This window comes from Heloderma suspectum, chromosome 2 (genome assembly GCF_057233095.1).
Source record: "Heloderma suspectum isolate Gila_16-S chromosome 2, 16-S_ref, whole genome shotgun sequence".
In the NCBI taxonomy this organism is placed as follows: Eukaryota; Metazoa; Chordata; class Lepidosauria; order Squamata; family Helodermatidae; genus Heloderma; species Heloderma suspectum.
Genome location: NC_139459.1, coordinates 307,295,314 through 307,312,781, shown reverse-complemented (window position 1 = coordinate 307,312,781; position 17,468 = coordinate 307,295,314). Strand labels below are relative to the sequence as shown.

General features: G+C 44.8%; 1 protein-coding gene across 1 annotated transcript in view; it reads right to left on the bottom strand.

The window, feature by feature from the left end:
• Positions 1 to 3: 3 nt before the first annotated feature.
• The window catches only part of LOC146354936 (netrin-4-like), a 106,836-nt gene continuing 89,371 nt past the window's right edge, over positions 4 to 17,468 (bottom strand). The window contains exons 11-12 of the mRNA XM_084840207.1: positions 16,566 to 16,736; positions 4 to 3,648 (exon numbers count right to left, since the gene is read on the bottom strand). Of these exons, the coding sequence (XP_084696333.1) occupies positions 3,512 to 3,648; positions 16,566 to 16,736 (308 nt within the window). The 3' untranslated portion in view covers positions 4 to 3,511. The remainder of the gene's footprint in view (positions 3,649 to 16,565; positions 16,737 to 17,468) is intronic.

The window sequence follows — 17,468 nt, the reverse complement described above, 5'->3', positions numbered from 1 at the left end:
AGCAAAGCTTCTAACAAAGGTCTTTATATAAATGAAATACCTCCAGTTCAGCCAAAACATTTAGCCAGTCTAGCTCTTGACCTGACAGAGCACTCCTTGTTGGAACAAAATATAGAGAAGTCGCTGTTACATTCAGACAGTATAATATAAATGTAGAGTTTACAATAATGTATCCAAACTGACTTTAGCATTTTCATGAAAACTGTGAGAAGCTAGAAGAAATTTCTTCTACTCATTGATTACTGAAGCGCATACCAGATTCCAAAGGAAAGGAATGAAAAGACCAATAATATGTAATAAGCCATGGCCTGTGGTTAAGTATGAGGAGTTAGCTGTGTTTTTGACAATAGACATTTTGTTCCCCTAACCTAGAGCTAAGCCTTTCCCCATGTTTTTAGATGAGGTTAGAGTCATTTATTTTGCAACAACTCAGTGGCCTTCAAAACAAACTTCATAGACTTTCGGACAAATAATGTGTGTGCAATGCATATTGTATTCCTCAATCACAAATAACAAAGTCTTGAATGGATGCCTTACTTAGAATGGGAGCCTTCTACATATGTCAGTTTGGTCAATACCGGTTATGTTGTGGTGAAAGCTACGGAATGCCAATTGTGTCCTTGCAGTTTTTCCATACTATTTTAAGGGACTGGCATTCTCACTTAACAGTGAAGACAAAGTATGACCAAAGTCTTTCCTTTCCTTAAGGACTTAGTACCATTCAAATGTGTGTACCAGGTGTGGTTCCTGTATGGACACTATTTCAAGTCAAGCCGTTGTGGTGGTACTCACCATGTTGTGTGTAGACTTGCCAACTTTGTGGCAAGACTGACCTCAAGCAAATGTTTTACATGTTTGCAATATTCTTTTGGTCCCCTTGGACTGCACAGATTTGCTCACCCGTGCAACAGATGATGGCTGTGCACAGTACTGATTGGCCAGAGCAGTTCTGCAGTGGGTTAAAAACTGCATCTTCTCTCTTTTTAAGAAGGAATAAGTGTGCATGCAATGATTTAAAAATTAAAACGTGAACATGGAGGAAAGGGCAGGACAGATTAGTGCATCATTGTTTAATTCACAGGCCAAGATGGCTGTCGGTTGTATTGTGAAGGGAGGGAGAGATACTAAGCTCATGCCACAGAAGGGAAAATAAGTCCTGATTCGTGTTCACATACGTTTTGAATTTCTCCCAATGAACAATCATGGTTTACAGCTGGCTATCCAAGTTGGAAAAGTTGGCCCCAGTGAGGGCCACTTCTGTGCATGGAAGGCCACAGAAACTAGATCAACCACAGCTATACTCTGCATAGCACATAACATTAATGAAGGACAAGTAGTTGCTAGGCAGCCATGAGCATTCCTGGCTTTTCTGCAGTACAGATTGGTGTGTGCCTTGACAGACCAGGAAGTTGCATGCTGCCTACCAGTCTCAGGCAATGCAAGAGGCAGTCATGTGGGAGCAGTATGCCTGGTCACCTGTAGTGACATGGAGTGCAGGAATCAATGGGACAAGGTGTTGTGCTTTAAGGTCAACACTTCAAACATCTTTATGGCCCTGTTCTCTCTGAGCAGAGCCCTGGCCAACAGCAAGTGTTAAATACCAGTAACAGTAGCTATCTGCCTTGTTTTGTATTTGAGAAGAGAGTTCTCTGAGAATTCCCACTTTAAGCAAACTGCACACATTTTCATTGGGAAAGCAGGCAAGTGTTTGCAAATGGCTAGAAGCCAGACACTGGCAATGTGAGTATGTGTACATGTAATATTAGCAGAACAGAATTTGAGAATAAAATACTGCCTTGGAAAGAGTAGGCCAGAGTAAACACATGGCTGGCCCCAGAAGTAGCCCTTCCTTTAAATTAGTTTGGTATGTCCCATTTGCCATACAGCAGCTTCCTCTTGAGTTTACCCAACCCAAATACCTCCCAACTTCCAGTACTTCTTTTTCTATCTAGTTGTGCATAGAATTGCAGACCAATGCTGTATTTTTCCCTTACAAAGGAAATGTCAGCATCTCAAAAGCCCTCCAGAGCAGCAGAAATCTTCCTGAAATGCATGTTGGGCAACGGATGTTGATGGGAGGTGACCATTGATGAGAGCAGGTGGGCTTAGCTTTAAAGCCAAAAGTATTGCCTTGCTGGCACATGCCTTGAAAGAACAGAGCTCTACAAAAGGCAAACCCATGGGCCATAATCAAACTGCCCCTGCATCATGAGTAAACATCTGTAGACTCTAGGTTGTCAGCTACCTCCTTTCCCCCAGATGCTCTTTGGAAAAGTAAAGTGGATGTCCACAAAGACTCCTGCCTGCAGGATCAGATCTCACCCATGTCCCATGGCTATGTCCTAGGAACCCTATCTGCTTCTCCTACCCTCTCACAGGCTCTGCCTGTTTATGTCTGTACTTTGCCAGAGAAGCAAACAATATAAATCTACAGAATCTTTCCGTTCCAGTGCAATCACCAACGGGGCACATACACACACTAGGAACCCAAAATGCTGTGTATAGAACCTGAATTGTAGCTCATGTACTGAGCTTTACAAAGGGTTGTCAAATGTAGCAAGAGTCCTGTGATAGGTTAAACGACCGAGTATTTCATAGCTCCAAAGCTCAGCAAAGCTGTTGCCCATCTTTTACAGCTACTTGAAGAGAGCAACTCCTCAGAAATGAATGCTTTAGTGCAGCAGTAACATGTTTATGTGTTAGTAGTATCAGGTTGGTTCATGGGAGCCTCGACATTATAATGTAGCTTATAATCTAGGTATTGGCCATGGCGGTGTGTATGTGAAAGCTCTGGTTAACCATGGAGGCAAGCTATAGAAGCTGAGCTGTGGGTCCTAAAAGTATAGTGTTAGGGAGCAATCCTATGGCCACTAGACATTGGCTAGACGGCCATAGGATATGTTCTTTTCCGGGAACCAACCTCCCCCCACTTCCGCACTGCCTCTGAGGCAGCGCGGAACAGCCCTGTCCTCCACGCTCATAAGAGGAGTGCAGAGCAGCCAGAAAGGTGCATTCCAGGGCGGGGAGGGCAGAAATGCCAGTACAACACATCCTATGTGTCATACAGCAGCCTCCTTCCCTGTTCCATCCTCCCACGGCTAGACAGCCGCAATCGGCTATCTAGCCGAAAAAGCAGGGCAGGAGAAGTGCAGAGGGAACAATCCCCTCCGTGTTTCTCCTGCCCTGTTTTGGATAGGCAGCCGCCTCCGAGTTCAGAGGCAGCCGCCTGTCTAGATAGGATTGCTCCCTTAGTTACTTATTGAGGTTTTTGAGTGTGTGTATATATGGGGGCGCAGGGTGTGTGTGGGGGAGAAGGATTGTTGCCTTGGAAGAAAGAAGTAATGGCACAAGGTTCCTGCTGAAAACACATAATAGCAGTGGATGAGATGTGAGTGTGCTTTTAAATTCCCCTTAGGAACATTCTGATTGACAGTAAGAGAACTAACTAGACCTTTCACTGCAATATTACTAACAGGCATAAAGTTCATGGCTTTCACTTTGAAAGAAGATACTATTTGCACCCAGTTCGAAGTATGTCTGCTATGAGTTTCCCCCAATGAGCTTTCCAGGGCTTCACCAAGCTGTTCATATTCACGAGGAGTTTGTTGGTCCGTGTATCTTCCTGTCCTGCTATCAGGTAGTCTATACCTGGTTTGAAAAAGGATAGCAAAAGTGTTAGAGTAAGCTTTAAATATCGACTGCCCCATTGAACACATACAGAACAGAGAACAGCTACAATTCAGAACGATTTGCAAGGACTACAAATTAGCCCAGCCTTGCATAATATATGCTTTCAAGCCCACTGCATGGCACCATATGGAGCACACCGATTGTGATGGGGGAAATGTTTATAAAAGTGCAAATGAATGGATAGGCAATTAAAAATGGTATGATGGATGAGGGAGGGAAGAAGGGTTGCCAGCCGACTAGAAAAAAAACAGCCAGCCTGCTCTTGTGCCTTTAACAGATATCAGCAGGTGAGGCTTTTCACAGCATGGAGATAAAACGTTAATCATCCACTAATGTCTGCAGTCACTTTTGAAAGCCTGGTAGAAGAGGCTGGTTGAAAAGTTGACAACTCCAGAAGGAACAAATAGTGTATTTGGTAGATGCTCTTTATTTTAAGAGACTGTCTCCTATTCTGGAACAACGGTCCTAATCAAACATAGTGGATTTTCCTTGTTTAGTACAGCATGTTTTGAACAGGGCTGCACCCTTCAAAAGCAACAAGTTTGTGGCTAGTGAATACTCCTGCATCTGGCATTGCTCCTGGATGGACAGGTGGTAGCAGTGGCCAGGAGTGTCTTTTACCAGCTTTGTCTTGCACACCAGCTGTGCCCTTTCCTGGAGAAACCAGATTTGGTCTGAGTCATCCATGCCCTAATAGTTTCCAGATTAGATTGTTGTAACGCACTCTCTGTAGGGCTGTCTTTGAAGGCAGCCTGGAAGTTTCCTTTGGTTCAGAATGCAGCCAACAGGGTTCTGACTGGAGCCAGTAGATTAGTCGCATTACCCTGATCCTTTCCCAGCTATGCTGGTTACCAATTTGTTCCTGGTCTCAGTTCACGGTGCTGGTTTGACCTTGAAAGCCCTAAACAGCCTAGGACCACAGCATCTTAACACAGGAACATAGGAAGCTGCCTGATCCCGTCAGACCAGCGGTTGTCCAGGTATCACATAAGTCTTTCCTAGACCTGCCTGGAGAAGCAGGGATTGAACCTGGGGCTCTTTGCATGCAAACTATGTGCTCTGCCACTGAGCTATGGCCTCCCCCCATACACGCCTGCTCAAGAACTCCTTTATGGCACAGAAGCCTTCCTTAATGTCTCCCAGCCATCGGATGTATGATTGGTGAGCAACTGGGTGCTAGACAGGGCCTTTTGTGGTTGTGGCACCCAATATCTGGATCAGCCTCCCAAGAGATGGGACCCAGAATTGGTCCCATCAGTTTTCAGTGAGTAGCAAAGATCACTGTATTCCAGGGGGATTTTGCTTTGAATTAGGATTTATTTGCTGTTGTTTTTTATAACTCTTGCTCTCTTTTTTAGATCACTGATTGTGATTTCACTGTCTTCATTATTGTCTTACTGACTTTAAACTCTTATTTTGGTAGAAAGACAAGGATACAATGCTAGAAACAGTAGTAATAAAACAAATTAAAACACCTGAATTCTACATTCTAATTTCAGCATTTGACCTGGCCACACAGGTGTGGCTGAAAGAAAATATATATATATATGGTGTGTGTGTGTGTCTGGTTTTTAACTGAAGTGAAGATTAACTTTTCCATGTTAAAGTGGAGCAGGATCTCATTCTCTATAGGAACATGAGCAGCATCCAAAGATTCCATCTCCAGAATAAAACATCCGGACCCAAGTTAAGTGGACACAGCGCTTGCCTCTCTCCCTCTAGCAGAAAACCTGCCAAACTCCCAAAGGTCTGCATTGGTGCTCAGTATTTTCTGGTGAGGAACAAAATAAGCACAATTATTACAGTGCTCTAGTGTTCCAGTTGGCTGCTGAGCCGCCTAAAGCAGCCAGCTTAATCTGTATGTGTTCTGCAGCTAAACCGAGATGGCTGTTAAATATAACAAATGCCCACCCTGTATTTTTCCTTGTATAATAGCACACAACTCTCCATGCCCCTGGTCACAATAGGGATCTTTTACAACAGTTCAGACAGATCCAGGAAATTCAGCCTCTGCATCCCTGTCAGATTAGAGGCATTTTCCTTTAAAGTCGAGAGGCACCTTAAATGAGACAGTTCCAGGGAGAGAATACACTCCTCCTCCCCACACCCTCCGCTGTAGTACTTACTGGCAAACAAAACATAACCCTTATGCTGTGAAGAGCCCTAAACACACAGGACAAAATCCCCACTCTGAGAATGAGAGAGAGGGAGAGAGAGAGAAGACTTTTATCTTTACTGCTTGCTCAATAACCCCAAAGTTACAATAGAGTTGGCTAGCCACTTACAGCTCACCCAAAAATAGGAAATGTGCCACAAAAAAAATGTTTGTACAACGTGTGCATGTGCCAATTTACATGTATTTAGTAGGGCTGTGTACTGCTTTGGTCCGAAGCCCGAATAATGAGGTGGAGCAGGCGGAATCGGAGGTGCCTCAGCATCATACTAGGCAGATCAGAACCACACTGAGGCGCCATGAAGCAAAGCAGCTCTGATACGAAGTGTCTCATCTGCCTCGGTGATTCGGAGCTCTTCTTAGGCCTTCTGAGCAACCCAGGCGGCCTGGCAGCAAATGTATCGGCTTGCGAGAGATCAGCGGGGAGGAGGAGGGGGAGGAGGAGGAGGAGGAGGGAGGGAGTTGGCGAAAGGCAATTCTAGTTGCCAAATTAGGGCTGAACTTAATCCAGCAGTCTCCAGTCAGTGACAGTGGTGGAGGAGGGGAGGGAATACTGGCGTGGAGAGATCGGCCTGCTTGCTTGCTTGCTTGCGTTTCATCATGTAAGAGGGCCTGCGCAGGTTAGGTGGTGGTTTTGTTGTTAGACCAGAGAGAGATCCTTTATTCCGAAACTGAATTCAGTTATTCCCTTACTTTCTTTTGTAGATTCTTTATTAAAAAAACCAAACATTTAGTGCTGAGTTTGAGTTTCCTCCCTGTTCTTTGTTTCACCCAACCCCACCCTTCTGTAATAGGTTTTTACCTTGTGTTCTTGTTTGTTCATTTTAAAAACTGGAAAATTTCACTTTAGTTGCTTAGCTCCCCGCTCCCCGCCACCTTGTCAATCTGTACAGCTGTGTTTGCTCATTGCAAGAGAGACCATTCTGGTGGTGTCAGAGGGCTCTGTCTGAAGTTATCTGGCTAGAGGTATGTGTGTGTGTTTGTCTCAGCTGAACTATTCTGTTTCTTTAAAAACCAAACATTTAGTACTTACTTTGAGTTTCCTCCCTGGGCCTCTCCCCCCACCCCACCCTTCAGTAATAGGTTTTGCCTTTCATTCTTGTCTGTTTATTTTTAAAAACCAGAAAATTTCACTTCAGTTGCATAGCTTTCCTCCTCCCCTTTTCAATTCTCTCTCAACCATTAGTTTGCCCTTACTTTGATTCTGTCTAGATTTGATATATATGTATGTATGTACGTGTATGTAACTTTTCTTGTTCTTGTCCTTGTCTCCTCTCCCCCCCTTCTCAAGTCCTGTATTCCTTCCCTTCCTATTTTTGAACTCTTTTCCCTATAATTTTGTTTTGAAAACCCTTTTCTGTTAGGATTATAGTTAGTCCCCCACCTTTGCTTGTAGTTTAGTGTTTGCTTTTCTTTTGCTCGTGTGTGTGTGTGTGTGTGTGCGTGTGCGCACGTGCGCTTGTGCTGTGTGGACAAGCAAACAGTATATGTTAAAGCACCACACAAAGCACTACACACATCAACAACTATTACTTAAATTATATAATACTACACTGTGTGGGAAAGCAAGCAAGCCCAATATGAGGCATCTTCAAGGTGTTGTTGGCAGGGGCAGAGGTGGGCGAGGTGCTGCTGGGAGTAGCAGTAGTGGTAGCAGGGACGTCGTTAGGAGGGGGCCCACCTGGGCACGAGCCCCAGATCTTTTGAGCTGTCCTAATTGCCTCCCCCCCCCCATTTTCCCATTGACTTGCACTGGAAAACAGAAACGGCCATAACTTTTTTCCTTTATATGATAAATACATGACATTTGGAGGCCTGGTAGCCCCCATGGAGCTAATTGAACCTGCCCATTTTCAGGCCGTTGGGTCCAGTGGCTTTTGTGCTAGTCACAGGTAAAATTTGCTATTTTCAAGAAAATCTGTCAGCAAAGAGGTATATTTTTTGTGTGCTTCCACATAAGTGCATAGAGTTTGGGGACCTGGCTGCCCCTATATAGATGACTGAATCTGCCAAATTTCAGACAGTTAGGCCTGGTGGCTTTTGTTCTAGCCACAGGTAAAATTTGATTTTTTCAAGAAAATGTGTCAAAGCAAAGAGCTATATTTTTTTGTTCTTCCACATAAGCACATGGAATTTGGGGATCTGGCAGCTCCCGTAGAACTGATTGAACCTACCCATTTTCAGGCAGTTAGGTGCAGTGGCTTTTATGCTACTAACAGAAAAAAATTGCTATTTTCAAGAAAATCTGTCAAAGCAAAGAGCTTTTTTTTTTTTTTGTGCCTCCACATACATGCATGGAATTTGGGGACCTGGCAGCCCCTATGGAGCTGACCGAACCTGCCAAATTTCAGACAGTTAGGTCCAGTGGCTTTCGTGCTAGCCATGCGTAAAGTTTCCTTTTCTCAAAGACTAAAACAAAAAGTAAAAACTGCCAAGCTACACGGGGGATTAGAAATCCTAATCAGAAGGTATTTAAGGTGCCCATTAGGAGGTCACTATCCCTAATCTCTGGTGTAGGATTTTTTGAGGTGCAAAAAAACCTCTCTCCCTTTACTTTTCTGCTCTTACATGCCCACTGTTGGGAGCTTGCTTGCAATGAAGAGGGAGAAGGAAGGGAAGAAAGAGCTCCATGTGAAATACTGGTATTTCACACAGCACCTGATTTTACTGCCCCAAAGCGGAAACTTTGGCTTCTGCAGAAGTTTAGTAGCTTCAGTACAGCAAAGGATCCAATCAGCCTCCACAGACTTGTTTCTCCCCCTCCACTTTAATTTCTCCTAAATACCTGTAGGACTCAAATTATTTCAAAAGGAGGGTTAGGACAATGTGGCATCATGATGGAGGAACTGCTAAGGCTTTTAAACAGGTTCTACAGTCTAAAAAAAGCTAGAAAAAGCCCTCACCCACCTCACCTCATAAAGTTCATTTAAGCACGTGCAATCCTTACAAAAACCCTCCACAGCCTCCTAAATTCCTCTGAAGTACCACCTCTCTGAAAGGAGCCACTTGGCTTAGGGAATTCTCTCTACCCCCTCGCATTTCCAATCAACATTATTCCTTTCTTCTTCCTTCCCCTATCCTGTTCTTTCTTTCTCTTCTTTATTCCACACAGAGCATATCTTGAGCAATTCTTAAAGAGAATTCTCTTCGGTGGGCAAGAGAAGTTCTAAACTGTATTTGACTTTATACAAACAGACAAGAGGGCTGGTTTTTCTCCTTCTCCTCACTCAAGTCTTTGAGAAGAGTGGGTTCACATGGTCACAGAGAAACAAATCTGGGGCTGTTTTGTTTGTCAGTTGCCATTATCCAGCAATAGGATAATGGCAACTGCAATAGGAAGGGCTTGGCATGCAGAAGGTCCCGGGTTCAATCCCCAGCATCTCCAGGTATGGCTACGAAAGAATCCTGCCTAAAACCCTGGAGAGCCGCAGCTACTAGTCATTGTCAACAATACTGGGCTAGATGGACCTAGGGTCTGACTCAGTATAAGGCAGCTTCCTATGTTCCTATGAACAGAAAGCTTTAATAAAAATAGGAGTTTTTGGTTTGTTTTTTAAGTGGAGGGGAGATAAATACTGCTCATTTATACAATCCTATGTATGCCTACTCAGAAGCCCCATTATGTTTAATGAGGCATACCTTCAGGAAAGTGTGCATAGGATTCCAGCACAAGTTACTTTTGCAGGGACGTTTGCACTTTGATTTTCTGGATGTTTACTCAGAAATAAGTCCTGAGTTGTGAGCATGGTATTGCAGGCTTAATACAGTGCCTACCCTCCACCTAATGAATTGACTACCCTTTCAGCTTAGTCCTATGCATGTTTTGTCATTTGTGGGTTTGGGGGCGGGGGGGGGGGTTGCATGAACTCTAGCTTCAGTGGTGAGGGAAAGGCACTTAGTACATGCTCAGAGTCTCCCCATAACTTAGCCCTAGTTTTGAAAACAGTCTCATTGGTTGAATCCTGATGAAGTCTTGGCACAAATGAAGTTATGGGGAGGAAGATACGATGAGAGCTTGTGCATAACAAGGAGGAGGTAGAGAAGAGTTGCACAAAACATCTGTTTTGATGAAGAGTTGCTGGAGGAGGGTAGGATGAGGAGGGATGGTTGCATGGAGGGGAATAGAATTGGTAGGGGGAGAACATAAGTGCTTAGTGGTGAAATAAAAACATTCTGCATATGCTCAGAGGCAACTTCTATTTCAGAACATAAGAAGAACCATGCTGCATCAGACCAAGGTCCATCTAGTCTAGCATTCTGTTCACACAGTGGCCAATCAGATGCCCATGGGAAACCCACAAATAGAACATGAGTGCAATAGCACCTTCCCACCCATGTTCCCCTGATGCTAATGTTGGTGAAATGTAAATAAATTCTAGTCATTCTAAATTTGCATGTATGTATATCCTTCAGAAACTTTGCAAGTTTCTTGCCTGGGAGACACCTCTAATGACCTATGCATTTTCATACAAGTGTACCCAAAAAACTATTTGGGAAGCGGTGAAGGGAAAGCAAATCACTCCCTCCCCCAAACTGGAGAACTCCCCTTCCACATGAACTGCTGCACTTATCCTTCTGAAACTTTGCTGTTTTCTTACTTAGGGACAACTGTAGCCTGTCTGTAATTTTCAGACCAATGGTCCACAAGGAAAATAAGGAGATAAGTATGTCCTCTTTTGGAGACCTCAAAATGTCAAGGCCACCTTTGCACAAAAACCCTTGTCATTCTGAAATTTGGAGACATGCTCTCCTCTGACGGGGCAATGAATCCTGAAATGTGTATCCACTTCTTCCAAGTAATAAAAATGTTATTGTCAGTTCCCTTTAAAAGAAAATCAAAATATAAACGCTGCACCTATTTTTCTGACATTGGGCAGGTGTAATCCCCTTCTAGGGGGCTACTGTGCCTGAAATTATCCAGTTCTGACCAAGAGAAAAAAGTTAGGTTTTTTTTTAAAAAATTCCAATGGCAGTCAACAGGAAGCATAAAGACTCATTTTTCCAAACCTTGACTCAGGTTTGGTGCTGAGCTGAAATGGTCTGACTACAAATTCGCCTGAGCAAAAGCGGGATGTTTTCCAAAATGCTGAATCGGGGTCTGAGTTGAAGGGGGGGGGGATCAGTGCACACTTCTTATGTATGTAAGTATGTAATCTATACACACACACAAGCACACTACATGCACACCACACACGCGCGCGCGTGCGCACACATATATATATATATATTAGAGGTGCACTTAGACTTGGATATAAAGATAGATAGATAGATAGATAGATAGATAGATAGATAGATAGATAGATGCAAATTTGTGTTATGGGCCTGTGCCTTTTAGGATCTTTTAAGGATCTTTTAAGAACCTAGCAGTGCCCCTGAGTGGTAGGCAAGCTGGCTCTCCCCCAGTCCGGATAGTGTGTCCCAGCAGGCAGGCAGCAGGTGCAAGCAGAAGGCTAGTAGTGCTGGAACTCCTGCAAGCTCTTCGTCTCTCCCCCCCAAGAGGCTTAGGCAGGCCACCACAGAGGAGATGGGGGGGGGGGAAGTATGGGTCCACAAAGTGGAGGTGTCCATAGTTCGACTTGATGTGCCATCCTGGCAGGGTTGCTTGCTGTTGCTTACTGCCTCTGTCAGACAGGACAACTGAGAGCCTGAGGTCACGACTGTGATTCTGAATAGGAAAGTACTAGAGGAAAGGGGTTGTTTGCACTTCAAAGTAACCTACAACAGAGATTAGGGATAGTGACTCCTTCGCTTCAAAACCTAACTTCTCTGATTATTATCCCTTCTGAGTTCGGTTTGAGTTCCCGAGAACAGCATCATTTCTGAGAATCTGCATCATTAGCACAGTTCTGTGCTGATTTCTCTAGGATGAGGGCAGTGGCTCTTGGTTTTGCTTCTGTATGCACCATGATACAGTAGATTACTTCCTAAATAAAGCAAGATGGGAGGATTTCTGTTCCGGCTTGCTGTATCTTAAGTTAGTGGGTTGATTGCCCAGCCAAATAGTGCCACTTGATGACCTTACCAATCCAACGTCATATTAGGTAGTGGAGGGAAGGTAACTATCGTTTTGTTAGTAACATAGAAAGGTTTCCTAAAAAAATCTGTACTGGAATTCCATTGTGCTACTACACTATCAATGAAGTTTTATGATTAAACTCTAAGGCTGTGAGATTAGATATGGACTTCCTGTCACCAGCCAGGCAAGAACATCCAGTACAATGCCACAGAGATAGATGGGCAGGGAGCCAGATTGCTGTGTACAGCACAAAGCCCTAGTGACTGCGGTGCCAGACTGCAGGGGCGAATGTGGATTATTTCCTTGTCTTTTCCCAAGGACGTCCTTCCCCTTGCTGAAAACAGAAAGAGACAGGAAGGATGCAATACTTTGTGGACATTCAGGAAGAAAGGGAATGTGGATATAATCAGAACTGTATATGGGGGGGTGCATTAAGCTATATTTCAGTATTTCATATGTGGTGGTATAGTGCAGGGATGGGCAGAAAGCAGATCTCCAGAAGTTTTGGACCTCACCTACCAGCATTCCTGACCATTGGCCATGCTGGCAGGGACATCTGGGAATTGATGTCCAAAATATCTGGAGATCTACCTTCTGCCCACCCCTGGTGTAGTGAATCAAGTATTGGATTTGGACTGGGGAGACTTGGGCTCAAATCCCTGCACAGTCATCAAGCTCACTGGCTTGCATCTTAACTTGCTCCTCCGTTCACGTAAAGTGAGGGGATTTCCTCCCAGAGATGGACGATTAAGTCCATTTCTGGTCTGTGTTAATTTTGCTTGGGTTCAACCATCAGCCCATTTTATCCTTTATTGTATGAAAGTTCACATTTAACTTGAATGCATTTCCCTCTAAAATATGGATTTTGTATGCATTTTTCTTTTAAAACACTATTTTTATGTATTTCCTCCTAAAATATGCAATTATTATGAATGCATTTTTATATGCATTTCCCCCCTAAAATATTCATTTCTCCACACGTTTTCTTGACCTGAGAACTTGATCGCAAAATTTGGAGAAGTGCACAATCCAAATGAGAACTGTACAAGTGCTTGCCCAGGTAAACGTGCGAATTAGATTGGCTCAGTTAAAAACACAGACCAAATGAGATTCTCCTGCAGCCCTATTTCTGCAAACTCTTTTCTCCATCTACAGCCCCACACCATAACCAAATGTCACCCAGTCCCCAGGAACAGATTTTTGGGGTCCACAGGGGACTGCAGACAGGAAGAGGAGTTAGGGAAACCCCTTTCTGTGAATTCTGTTCCAATCACAGAAGGAAAGTTAGGATCTGAGGCACTCTGTGGCCTTGGCCAAGTCACTCTCTGGGCGAGTTCTCACGATCACCATGGGTTAAACAAGGCAGGCACCATGTGCCTGATTACCCGTCCAGGTGCAGCTTGTTGTGTCATCTGAACCCAGGCAGCATGGCTTGCTGGAGGGGGACACAACCCTCAGATAACCCATGGCCTATTGTAAAGGTAACAAACTATGCCACCTGAGTTCGGACGACATGACAAGCCATGCCCAGGCAGGTGATTAGCCAGCATGCACCATGGCTTAAACAAGCCACTCTAGGTTGTTTAACCCATGGGGATTGTGTGAACCAGCTCCCCTCTCCCTGCCTAATCTACTTCACAGGGTTGCTGGTGAGGATAAGACAAAACTTCCCAACATTTTTAGAATTTGCCTGTTCCCTAAAGTTTAATCCAATCTTTTGGGGATGGGGGCTTCACCGCACCACCCCCTCATAACTTATGAAAAATGCTTTGAGGTACTACTTTTTATGGCATGGAGATAAACATGATCACCGGCTAATTGCTGCAGATCCAACTGCAGGGATAGCTCCAGGGGCTGGGTTCAAAAGTCAGCAACTCTAGTGTTAGGCTGGAGACAAACAATGTAAGAGAGCTGGAAGTGGGCTAAGAGAGGCTTCACTTCATTTCTTTTGTCCCATTGTCACCTCAGATCTAATTGGTTTGCATGTGGTTTTGTTTTGGTGTGTGGAAACAATACCAGAAAACCCCTGCTATACCTACTTACCACAGGCAAAAAGAGGGATGAGTAATGGATATACACCATAAGCAGCAATCTCTCTTTCAAATTGCCTTCAGTTCTCTCTCTTTCTCTCACCCCCCACCCCCATTGTCTGCCTCTTGCGTTCATTTATAGGGCTTGGCAAATGGAAAATCCAAACAGGCATTTCAAAGAATACGATGTGATAGAATTACTGGCTATTCACAGAGAGCTGCTTCTCACATTAATCATGGTGACTGATTAGGTTATAAACCCTGCATTTAAGACAAAACACTTCCTTTCAGTCAATGTAGATGTGTGTTTAATTCTCAAGATAAAGAAAGCACGATATAATTTATCTGTTAGTAATTGATTGAAGGATGAGGGGCAAGACAGAGGTGACCTTTGGGGAGGCATGTTTGCTCATCCTGACCTAATGGAACCCAGAAGTTAATCTGGTTTATTCTCTGGTTACTTTGACTTTAAACGAAATCCACGGCCCAAAGCATGTTCCCAGGCTCCAATTTAAAGAAGGTGGGACCTACTGGGGCATTGTGCATTTAATTATGAAGTATAGCAGGTCAAATGGAAGGAATCATGCAAAAGACTGCCATGAAATTTAGTGCTACAGAACCTGACACAATCATCTGAAGGAAAGAATTCGTTCCCTTAATATGGTTGCTTAGTTTTACCATTATTTCACAGTTGTGAACTCTGCGGTGCGTAGGGCAACTCACAGGAGATCAGTAAATCACTTGTTTGGCCATGGAATATTATGGGTACACTGGGGCACCACCTCGATCTTTTTTTCTGGGGAAAAGAACAGCAAGAAGGTTCCCAGGCTGTTCTTTTGTTGCTCTTTACCACCTGTATTACCGCAGAGAAGAATTACTCTTGGGGAGTAAGGGTGGTGTAGCGCTGCTGCCTTTGGACTGCTTGCTGATAAGTAGATCCACTTGTTTGCAAGGGCTCCCGCCTGCATCTTAGGAACATGGGAAGCTGCCTCATACTGAGCTAGACCGTGGGTCCATCTAGCCCAGTACTGTCAACACTGACTGGCAGTGGCTCTCCAGGGTTTCATCATGCAGGGTTTTTTCCAGCCCTACCTGGAGATGCTGGGGATTGAACCTGGGAACTTTTTCATGCAAAGCCATTTCAAGCTAATCTGCTCTGAGAAAGAGAAGGTGGCACCCTATGAGTGGAGGTGGCTTGTAAAGGCTCCAGGCTGCTGTTCCAAGCTGCTCTTGATGAAGGGCTGCGGTGGCTCTGAGGACTAGGGACGCCTGACTAATAAATGGCATGCTGGAGAATTTCCTCCCCGCCAACAGTTCACGAGTAAATATCCAAAGTTGCCATTTCACATGACAATGGGGGTGCTGACTTCTAAGCCGAGCAGCTGAAATGGACCTTTATTAACCAGAAGGTCCACTATAGACATTCATTGGAGGCAAATCCACAGGCTGTGAGGGACTCCAGCGTGTCATTGCATGCAGCAGGCCAATGTCCCTCTTGCCCAGCGGACATACCTACCTAAGTGGAGTGCCAAGGAGCTCTTCCACCCAAGATCTCATAAGCCTCACTGATCTACATCACCCCGTGGCCAGCTCTTGGCCAGCCCTTCCCCAGGCTCCGACGCAAGGTGCCGCTGCTGCTCCGGCTGAAGGTGCTTATGTACATACAGAACAGGGTTGGGGAACCTTTTGGATCCCAAGGGCCAAACTGGTCCCAGCCAAGCACGCGGGGGGTTGCATAACAACACTGGGCAGGGCTGCATCAAAACGTGGGCAGGACCATCCCACCATTGGCATGTGGCCCTGTGACTTCCCAGACTCCATTCAAACACACACACACTGCCACTTCCCTGATGCAATCAGAATCAGTTAAAAAAGCCTAATGGCAGTGGGGGCATGGCAGTGTTGGGGAGGGGAGGGAAGGGCATTTCTCCCTCCCCTCCCCAGCAGCCACCTATCCCTAAAAATGCCCCGCCCCAGTTGTAATTGGGCTTTTAAAAAGCCTAAATGTAGCATGGGTGGGGGAGCAGGGAAACTGTCTTATCTTTGAGCAGAGGTAAGGCTGAATGAGCACTTCTTGCAGACTCCGACATGCTGCTTTGGCCTTATACTGTGTCAGACCCCTGGTCCATCTGGCCTGGTATTGTCTGCTTTGGCTGGCAGCAGCGGTGTTTCCCATCACCTGCTCCTGGATCTTTTTAACTGGAGCTGCCAGGCATTGAATCTAGGATGCTTTGCATGTGCAGCATGGGCTCCACCAATGAGCTCTGGGCCCTGCGCTGTGCGCAGCAGGCTGAGAGAGCATCACATTCACGGAAGTATGTTCAAGAGGTTTCAGAGATCTTCAGGTGGCTGGGAATACTAGACATCATGTCCAATACAGCAGCAAAACACCCCACACAACCACTGGCATGAGTGAGGGGGATAAAGCTATAATGTATTCTACGTGAAGCCCCTCTGCCTGCACCTTTCTGTGTGCAGAGAAAAGCTGGTTGATGCCCATAGATCTTTTCACATGCAGACAAGAAGTTGCAAAGCACAAGACGGATTCTGTGAAATAGCAAGAGGTGGTAGATCAGGCTCCTCACGGAAGAAATCCATGACTGTACCCTTTCTCCCCAGAATCAGTGTCATAAATACAGATTTTGTCAATACTTGCCGGGATTAAGAATAGGGCATGTGCATCCCCTGTTGGTCCAAGACTCTGGATAGATGCTTCTGTTATTCCTGGTGATTTTCACTTTGCCTGATTGCAGAACCTTCTTTACCTTCACAATGACTTCAGCATGGGTTCCTTTGTCGTGAGCGGAGAGGATCTTTGCTTTTATCACTGCCGGAAAGCAGAAAGACAAATGCCATTAATTTCACTCAAAGGGCAACTTTTTTGGCTGTGCCAAAGTGGCAGAAGCAGAAGGCGCTGCTAGGAGGAATGTAATACACCTCATTAGCAGGCCTGCCTGTCTTCACAGATCTGGCACAGAACGTGGATTCCTTGAGCATCTTAGGGCCAAACTAGATGATACATGAAAGGTGTGATTGTATGTTTTATATCAGCAAGTGGGGGGGGGGGAGAGGAGGACAAGCCTGAGACTGTGGTGTGCAGGTGGTTAACCCTTTCCCTTGCAGTGTCGTCACTATTTGCTCAGGGAAGAAAGTAGCTATTGTCACTAGGGATATATGTTAAATCTGTTCCATCCATGTTTCATGGATTGTGAGGAGTCATTCGTTCCATCATCCGCACATTGATGGAACTGGATTTTTTTTTTTTACCAGAATGTCTTTGTACTTGCACTAATTCACATTACTGCTAATTTGCATTAGTGCTAGTGCACATGTGCGTACCTGTGCAAATGCGCTAATGTGCATTACTGCAAAACTACCATCACCCTGGTTGAAAACCTGTCTGTGTGACTCAGAAAAAGGCACCCTGCTGCAGATTCCACAGGTTGGATTCATAGGAATCTGAACTCATTTGAATCTGTTGCGGATTTCTCTGACATCCCTAATTGCTACCAATGGGTACAATTTATGGCAAGTTAAAGGCTGTGGTACTTTCACTCTC